A 9,224-nucleotide genomic window follows, 5' to 3' on the forward strand; every position below is an offset into this window, starting at 1 on the left:
CCCCTGCCAAACATTCACTGTTACTGCTAGTGTCGTACTGCAAAGCTGCAATTGATTTCAGACGCCTGAAACACTTCCATGAACCCAACTGCTGCTGGTGTTCTGTGTTTTTTTAAGACGTTGATAGCATGTATAGGATAGATCATCTGTCAATCAGTTGCATTTCATGTAAGCCGTTACAATTATACTACAGTATTTTGACCCATTCTACAATAACACGTCAGTAGAAGCACCACTGCAAATGTTTTCCCTGCTATATGTACTCATGCAGAAAATGCTATCGGTACTGTGCAGTACAACAGCAAAATGTACATAAGTGGGCACATTACTGTCCATTCTAGGACTGACCATCAGACCTCAAAATATCACATTACTGCATTTACTGAATGCACCATATCTTATCATGTATGATGTAAGTTTGCAGAGTCATTTAGTAGTTTGCTTTTACACAAGTAGGCCATTCGTTAAGCCTTAGAAATACTGCAATAAATCATGCATGCACAAAAATGACAGACGGGGACGTAGTCACACAGGTAAGAACTATACAAATTAAATGATCGTTTCTATACTGTATTGCAATCACTTTTAATAGTACAGCAAAGTATTAATGCAGCCGTTTTCTGACAGGCGCAACTGCTATATAAAGTCGTGTTATGGTACTTTTTTGAGGTGTTTCAGTAAGTGACATGCTTTTATGTCAGCTATGTTTCACTGTGTCCTCCTTTGAAACGCTGAATCACTGCCTATGATGAGACTCCGTCCTGCTGCAGTCTGCAATGACAAGATGACGTCCCGTGCACGTGATCCGCCGTGCTTCGCTGTGCCCCGGATGTGTTTGTGAGCGCTGTAGTTTCAGGAGTGAGGAGGAGGAGATGCCTCTTCCAGTGCAGGTCTTTAACTTTCAGGTAAATTAATTATAAAAATGACATTTATTACGCCTTTATTAACACGATGACCGGTAAGGTAGTCAACGGTAGCACAGTGCAGCACGTAACCGCTTTAATTATCGGGGTTAAGGTACCCCACTTCTATCATTTAGGCCCTTCATTAAATTAATAAGCAGGTCTAACTTTCAATTCAGTCAGTGCGGTTTCACAGTAATAACAACAAATCCAAGGGCTTAGTTCAAACCACGAATGTGCTTTTTGTTTTATTTTATCAATGGCATTAAAACATAATCGGTAAATATGTATTGATGTGAATAGAAACGTGATTTAGGACTGGTGACACAATTATCAATCCTATTATTTTTCATGTAGGATACCGGCGTTAGTACTCTGTGTACGTTCTCTCATTCACACAGACACAGCGACAATATAACTGTCATTTCTACGTTCACACACAAGGCTAAATATTTCTGCCGCACCGGTATTACTCTAAAGAGAAAGTTAATAGTGACTCTGATGATCTCCGATTTAGGCCTATGTTCCTGGACACCTGAGGATAGATGGCTAATTAGTTTGACTTGCACGTTGCAGTAGTAAGCATACCTTTTCCATTAGGGTCGTATTTCGTGTTGTGGTAATAGGCTAATTAATGTGTAGCTTCCGTTATTTATTGCGCGAAGTGATCTATTCATTATATGGTTTAGTTACAGTTGATATGGGCAATAACGCATCTTTTTCATTGTGGAATTGTTTTGTACGTACAAAACTGATCAACCAGAGTCAGCTGTGCCTGTCTTGGTCTTGTTTGTTTGTTTTTTTTTAAAGAGCGAGTAGTGTAGAGTAGTTTTTATGGGTTTCAAAAAAATGCATTAGCCTAGGTACGGTAATTGTGGCAACATGTTTAGTACTATCAGGTCATCTTTTGAATTAAATACCACGAGTCAAGTGTGCTCCTGTTTTTAAAGGTACACATTTGAGTCATTAACATAAGGACTTTGCTGTATATGTTTTAAATGGTATTGAACAAGTATACCTTTAGTCCAAATCTGCCATTGCAGTATCCCTATTATCTCAAACAGTTTTCTGGGAATCCATTTTCATGTACTGGAACTGAACTCATGCAGTCATTTTCTGTTTCAAAATGAATATAAAGAAAATATAAAAGGTTTGTTTACTTTTGAGTGTTTTAAGATGGTTTGTCACTGAGTTCACTGGCCAAACTTTAACCAAGAGGTGATGGCTAGTGTCTTAAGTAGAAGAAGGAGAATTCCACAGTCAAATCTATTTAGTACTGCACAATTCTGCAACAATAAGAGTACAACTATGTTCAAAGCGGCAAAGGACATACAGCCATGGATGGAATTCCTGTACCAGCATTCGTAAAATCGATCTGCATTCTCTGGTAATTCCAGATGTGGAGGGGATTACTATTGCCAATGAAAGCACCAATTGAGTAATGTGTATATTTGTAAAACGTGTGGATGCCTGTTAAGAATACATTGAAAGTGCAATGATGTCTATATAACTTGATAATAAATTATTTCCCTTTTTCAGGCGAGCTCTGTGTCAGGGTTGGGGGGTGCAGAAGAGTCAGGATAGGATAAGGGATAGCTCCAGCCTCTTCATCATTGACAGATCTTTACTGCACCCCCCACTGTAGTAGGTCAGACCTACTTCCCTTCACCTTAGGAGACTACATTCGTAGCACCAGTCTATCTGCATGCACCCTGCTCTTTGAGGTATACGTAGTTTTTAGGAAAGGGGAAGGTTTTTTTCTTAAATAGCAAATGGAAGATTTTTGTTTTCTTGTTCCCCTTCACTTGACACAGCCCAGTTGTGAATTGATGCAACCATTTCATACTACAAACTGTCTGCTGTTTACGTGGCTCCCCACATCCTGTTACCAGGACATGGCATGTAGTTGTTAAGCATTATCAAGATATGTTTGTTAGACAAGGCTTGTATTAAGGGACTGTCACGTGAAGTCAAGTTTGTTTAAATTCAGCAGTTTTCTCTGAGTAAAGGAAAGCTTATATTCTTGAACGAATCTTAAGGCAACAGTAAAGGTCTAGAGAGCAGCAGTAGATTATTATTGTTACTCAGAAGTAGTTTTTTTTTTCTTCAACTGCTAGTTACCTTGCCACTCATAAACAGCATTGACTAATAATAGATCTATATTTTGGTCCAAAGTATGACTGTGTGTGCTGATGTCCTATTCTTTTATTAGGGGGCTGTGGAGCCCATGCAAATAGATGCTGACCCACAAGAAGACCAGCAAAATGCACCTGATACCAATTATGTGGTGGAGAATCCAACTCTGGTATGTGTACTCACTTACAAAATATATTTGCTTACATTTATAATCTGAAAAATGAAAACTGAAATAGAAAACCAGCAGGGCTTATGTTCCTGTCTGAGCACAAGAACATTGTGATTACAACATTTCTGCTGACATGAAGTATTGGGTATTTCAAACTGCATTATGTTGCTACTCACTGAGTCACAAGAGCACTATGATTAACAAGGCACCATGTTTACAGTAATCCATGGGTGACTTGTTTTTGGCAAAAACAATGATGATACCATCGCTGCTGTAAATAAGCAGAGATTGATCTTTCAATTAAATTAAATCTTAACTGTGCTTAGTTTGACTGTTCAGTTCATAGGACAGTGACCCAAGTATTACTGTACTTGAACAAGCCAAAAGCTGGAATGTGTTTTGTTTGGGTGTTATCATAATTATTTTCAATGTTGTTTACATCTCTCATCACCACCACCCTTCATTTTTTTTATTTTGCAGTAATGTACCTGGATGGCGATTTTCTTTGCATTTTGAACTGCTTCCTCATTGAATAGCAATTTGATCTGTGCAACGTTCCATATTACCGCTGCCTGATAATTATAATGTAAAAATAATCAATTTTTTCAGAAACTGTGTTTTTTTATATAGTAGTTTCTGCTGAAGGGGCTGCATTTAGTTTGTTATAGCTTGCTTCAGTCCGATTCTTGTGTGGATGTTCATGGATGTTTTCTTAATGGGTGACCTGGGTGAAGGTTGAAAGTATTACAGTTCATATCAGAACAACTAAACTGTTGGCATTTGGTTTACCTAAGTTTTTATATTTTGAAAAGTCCCTTTTAAAGCAATGCATTTTCAGTGCAATATGCCCAGAACCAGTGGATTACCTGAAATCATTCTGTGTTTAAGAAGTCTACACCACATGATTCATGTGACCAAGCAGCAGATAAGTCTCATATAGCATGCAGTAGCAGTTTAACCCATTGTCAGGCTTTACTGTAATCGTAATTGGTCAAACCTGTGTTTAATAAGAAATACCCTAGAGGCCACAGGATATATAATAAATGTATCTAATAAAGATGAAATGACTTAATGTGCTATGCAGCGTAACAAGTCTTACCGCATGATGCAAGCACGTGTTTTGTTTTTATGTCAAACAAAGTGATATTCAGAAGAAAATGAGTTATTCAGTCTTTAACCAGCACATTTGTTTATGGAGTTGTCCATACCTAGTGCTGAACAGTAATAATGTAATCCTGTCTTGAATTTTAAGAATGTTGTCTTTATTGTTTCAGGATCTGGAGCAGTATGCCTCCAGCTACAGTGGTCTAATGAGAATTGAGAGACTGCAGTTCATTGCTGACCACTGCCCTCAACTCCGTGTTGAAGCTCTCAAAATGGCACTTTCATTTGTCCAAAGAACCTTCAATGTTGACGTCTATGAGGAAGTCCACCGCAAGCTTACTGGAGCAACCAGGTATATGAACGATGCATAGCAGAAACTCACCATCCTCTTTATGCCTTGTGCATGGACCTTGCCCAAAAAGCATTTCTCCAAAAAAAAAAAATAGCAAAGTTTGTCAGTTTTCCCTGATTTGTTATGAAGGTCTTGCTTTCAGTTGATTCCTTAACACTGTAAAAACCCATTGATAATATTTAAAGTACAAATCCTGTTCCCTACTTTACAGAACTTGAGTTGTACTTGAATTGAACATGCTGGACTGAAATGCCATACTTGAGTGTGTGATGAACTGTGAGCGGTTGAAGCAGCCCTGTTTGTTTGTGGTTGTGTTTTAGGGAAGTGCAGGGGGTTCCAGATGCAGTCCCTGAAGGTGGGATCGAACCTCCCCCTCTCGACACAGCCTGGGCGGAGTCTACCAGGAAAAAAGCTCTGCTAAAACTGGAGAAACTGGATACAGACCTGAAGAACTACAAGGGAAACTCGATTAAAGAGAGCATCAGGTAATCCATGTTTATTTTTCCTTAAATGCCAGCACATTTGAAACGCCTCTATAAACTGTTAAACTGAATATTACTCATTTTTTGTTTAATATCTGGCTGATTACTCTTTTACATAATGTCCCCTGTTTTCAGTTTCAGACTCTGTATCACGCAACCATATAGGTTGAGACTAAATCCATATGGTTTACCTTGTAATTTTGATTCACCAACAGACTACTTGTAATTGGACAGTTACTATTCTTTTTAAGAAAAAAAAAAAAAAAAAAAAAAAAAAAATATATATATATATATATATATATATATATATTTCTGCTTGTTTTTTAAACTTAACCTCTTGTTGTGTGAACTTGAACCCTAGGAGGGGTCATGATGACCTGGGAGATCACTATCTAGACTGCGGTGATCTTAGCAATGCCTTGAAATGCTACTCCCGAGCCCGAGACTACTGCACCAGCGCCAAACACGTTATCAACATGTGTCTTAATGTTATCAAGGTATGCTTACAGAGGTTCTGTGTAAAATGCAGTACAGTTTGATTTCAGCAGGGAGCTTTAGCTAGTCATCCCAAAGCACTTTAAAATAAAAGTTTAAAGACAGGTATGCAAGATGCAGAGAGACATGTGAAAATAAGTACTTTGTACTTTTGTTTTGTATGATGTGATTGAGTGAAAAAGTGGAGGTCCAGGAGCTTCTCTCTCCCTTTGTGTCAGACTTATCTGTTGAATGATCACTTAGTCAAAACTTTTAAAAAAACAAGCGCACTAGCTTTCTGGAAACAAAAGATGACCAAAGACTCTCAGTGACCATATAACTATACACACTGCTCAGCCTAGTCTAACCATTGTGCTTCTATATACCAGGTTTCAAGAGAGCAGTTAAACTAGTAGCAGGATGAATACTAACGTCAATTTGTTTTAGAATCAATTTTAGCCAGTTTGCATTTGAATCATTAAGCCATAATAGACTCATGTGACTACCTAGGCATTTGCATGGCTCCGTGGATTTTAAAAAACTGTTAAATTGTAGCAAGTAAAATGATTAATTAGCTACGAAACTTGATAGCAGGATCATGTTCTAACAATGTTCTGTTGAAATTGCCCTGAGCTAATGTAGATTGCTTAGTTTTGAATTTTCGGATTATTAAGCATGCAAACAATAGAGGGCAGTCTTTAACCATTTTTGTATTTTCCTTATCAAAGGTTAGCGTTTACCTACAGAACTGGTCCCACGTTCTTAGCTACGTCAGCAAGGCAGAATCCACTCCAGAGATAGCAGAGGTCAGTATCCAGTGTGTGTTTCAATGTATATCTTTATCAACACAGTTCTTTGAGAAGTTTACGTTGTCTGGTGTCCTTTAAAAAAAGAAACCCTAACTGTATTGTAAATGTGATGGGATGTTTGTTTTTTCATACAGCAAAGGGGAGAAAGAGACAGTCAAAATCAGGCAGTTCTAACCAAACTAAAGTGTGCTGCAGGTAATGTTTCTTTGAGGTTATTTTTAGAGTCTCAAACAGTTAAAACATTACATACTTACCAACAACCTTATTTGTATCTTAGTTAATGAGGTTTGTGACATGCCTGGTATGTGTAAAAAAAACAAATAGACGCTTATGTAGTTTTTGTGTAATTATACATTACTATTTACAGTTTAGGTAAAATGTTTTTGGTCAGTAGTTAAATACAAACATGCTGTAAATAAGTTTAATGATAGAGACAAATCTATGGTCTATCACATTACAAAGAAATAGACTCAATATGATGAAGATCTGTTTCATTTAGGCTGTATTTTTGTAACCACCAATGTATTCTTTATGTTCGTGTTGATTACTTTTATATGTTTTTGAAAATCCTACCAACCTTTGTTCCATTTCTCTGGGGTTTAGGCTTGGCAGAGTTAGCTTCTCGAAAATACAAACAGGCTGCCAAGTGCTTCTTGCTGGCTTCATTTGACCACTGCGACTTCCCTGAGGTAGGAGGTGCTGCTGGAACACTGGAACTAGCGCACAGTTTTATTAAAACCACATGGGTAACCTCCACATAACAGACATATTCATAGAAAGATAAAACACATCCATATACTGCTTCAGTGCACTGGCCTTCAGGTGCAGCTGAGTTTTGTAAAATGATTGAAGCTTAATAGTGTTGTTCTGTTTGGGTTAAAAATCTCAATTTCTTAATTTATCTGTCTTTTTTTATTTTTACACAAACAAGTTTGATAGAATTATCAATAATGCAACTTGTGGAAATTAATTGTTAAAATGTATGCCAATAAATATTTAAAAAGTCTTAATGGCTTGCTTTGAAATAATTTGAACATGACCATTCTACCTTTTCAGCTTCTCTCACCTAGTAATGTAGCAGTTTATGGGGGAATGTGCGCACTGGCAACATTTGACAGGCAAGAATTGCAAAAGAACGTCATTTCTAGCAGGTAGGCATTTTTCCCCCAATTAAGGTAATAAAGTGCATTTATAGCTTGTATTTATCTAGTAACAATGAACTACTTCAGTCATGTAACTGTGTCCATTTATCCATGCATCCTACTGGGGAAGTGCACACTGGAGATGGCAGTTGAAGACTAGATTTCAACCCTTGTATTTATTTATATGGAAAAGTACTGTAATATCTGGATTTGCAATTTCATGAAGGTTAATTCCATACATGCAGAACAAAGCAGATTTAAATGGTAAGGACTAAGTGTTCTTAAGGGACCATAGTTGTAGCATTGTGGATAGTGTATATAGGCATTTGGCAACAATTAAAACATGCATTCTCGTTTTCTTTGTTGTTTAATCTGTTTAATTGCTTAAGAATTCCTGCCAGCTCCTGATCATTTAAGAAATGTTATGTTGTTAGTTACTAACTCATTTCTGTCCTTATTGTAGCTCCTTTAAATTATTTTTGGAATTGGAGCCTCAAGTCCGCGACATTATCTTTAAGTTTTATGAGTCAAAGTATGCTTCCTGTCTGAAAATGCTGGATGAAATGAAGGTGAGTAGGTTCATGGTACTGATAAATCAGTTTGTTTTGGGCATAGGACTCAAATGTTATGTTCCTTAATATGAATGGATTGTAATAATTATTAAACCTCAGGCGCAGGGAGATGATGCACATAAAGGGAACAAACTGTCTAGGATGTGCTGAAAGGGTAATACAGACTTGCTTAAAGAGAAGCTTCAAATGGAAGGAAAAATGAAACCTCAGTGCAAATGACATTTGAAGCTTTTTGTTTATATGTATTATTGCAACGTGGTGTTGCTTTATAAAATATTAATACATACTGCAAGGTTAAACTACATTCAGAGAACTTCAATAGGAATCTTTTGTTAAAATAACTCATACATGATTTCTTGGGTAATTATCAACCGAATAAAATCAAATGTCCCGTAACAATCAATAATTTTGCGGTACTATTTTTCAAGCCCATTTTAGCCTGTACTTCCTTTTCAAAATGTCTTTATACCCTGCTGCATTCACTTGATTGCTTTATTTCACCAAATCTCTTCACTGTTTTTATATCCCCTTAGGTATTGCTTGAAACTGATAAATGTTAATTGGTTTGTTTTCAGTGCCTCTCGGGCAATTCCTGCATGGCTCATAATTATTTTTGTTTGTTTGTTTTTTAAATTGCTACTGAAAATCTTACCAAAAGATCTTATCTGTTGGTGGACCACAGCGCAGAGTAATTGGTGATGGGAATACCTGCATGTCATGTCTTGCTTGTACCTCGTTTTGTTGATGTGGAATACTGTACTTGTTTAAAGTCAAAAACGTGTTTCTGCTTCCAACCTCCATTAGGATAACCTTCTCCTAGACATGTACCTGGCCCCGCATGTAAGGACACTGTATACACAGATCAGAAACCGAGCTCTCATACAGGTACGTCTTCTAATTGACTATCTCCATGGTAAACAAGGTGAAAATCATGTGGGCTGTAATGAGAAGTAGCAGTCCTCTGGTAAAAAGGCTTCATGTTCTGTTGCCGATTCACAAAACCCTGCATTTATAGAATTTGTTTGTGCAGAGGTAATACAAAATAACTATTTATTGATATTGAGACATTATACTGTACAACA

The 9,224-nt window shown here is 37.1% G+C and overlaps 1 protein-coding gene across 1 annotated transcript in view; it reads left to right on the forward strand.

Moving 5' to 3' along the window:
- The first annotated feature begins 742 nt into the window (after positions 1 to 742).
- Positions 743 to 9,224, forward strand: part of LOC117423337 (COP9 signalosome complex subunit 1) — a 10,603-nt gene continuing 2,121 nt past the window's right edge. The window contains 14 exon segments of the mRNA XM_058989859.1: positions 743 to 905; positions 2,442 to 2,474; positions 2,476 to 2,501; positions 2,503 to 2,626; positions 3,115 to 3,207; positions 4,482 to 4,663; positions 4,984 to 5,148; positions 5,507 to 5,642; positions 6,348 to 6,425; positions 6,563 to 6,623; positions 7,032 to 7,117; positions 7,485 to 7,579; positions 8,034 to 8,139; positions 8,947 to 9,027. Coding sequence (XP_058845842.1) covers positions 873 to 905; positions 2,442 to 2,474; positions 2,476 to 2,501; positions 2,503 to 2,626; positions 3,115 to 3,207; positions 4,482 to 4,663; positions 4,984 to 5,148; positions 5,507 to 5,642; positions 6,348 to 6,425; positions 6,563 to 6,623; positions 7,032 to 7,117; positions 7,485 to 7,579; positions 8,034 to 8,139; positions 8,947 to 9,027 — 1,299 coding nt within the window. The 5' untranslated portion in view covers positions 743 to 872.

Source organism: Acipenser ruthenus, chromosome 17, assembly GCF_902713425.1.
Source record: "Acipenser ruthenus chromosome 17, fAciRut3.2 maternal haplotype, whole genome shotgun sequence".
Taxonomy (NCBI): domain Eukaryota; kingdom Metazoa; phylum Chordata; class Actinopteri; order Acipenseriformes; family Acipenseridae; genus Acipenser; species Acipenser ruthenus.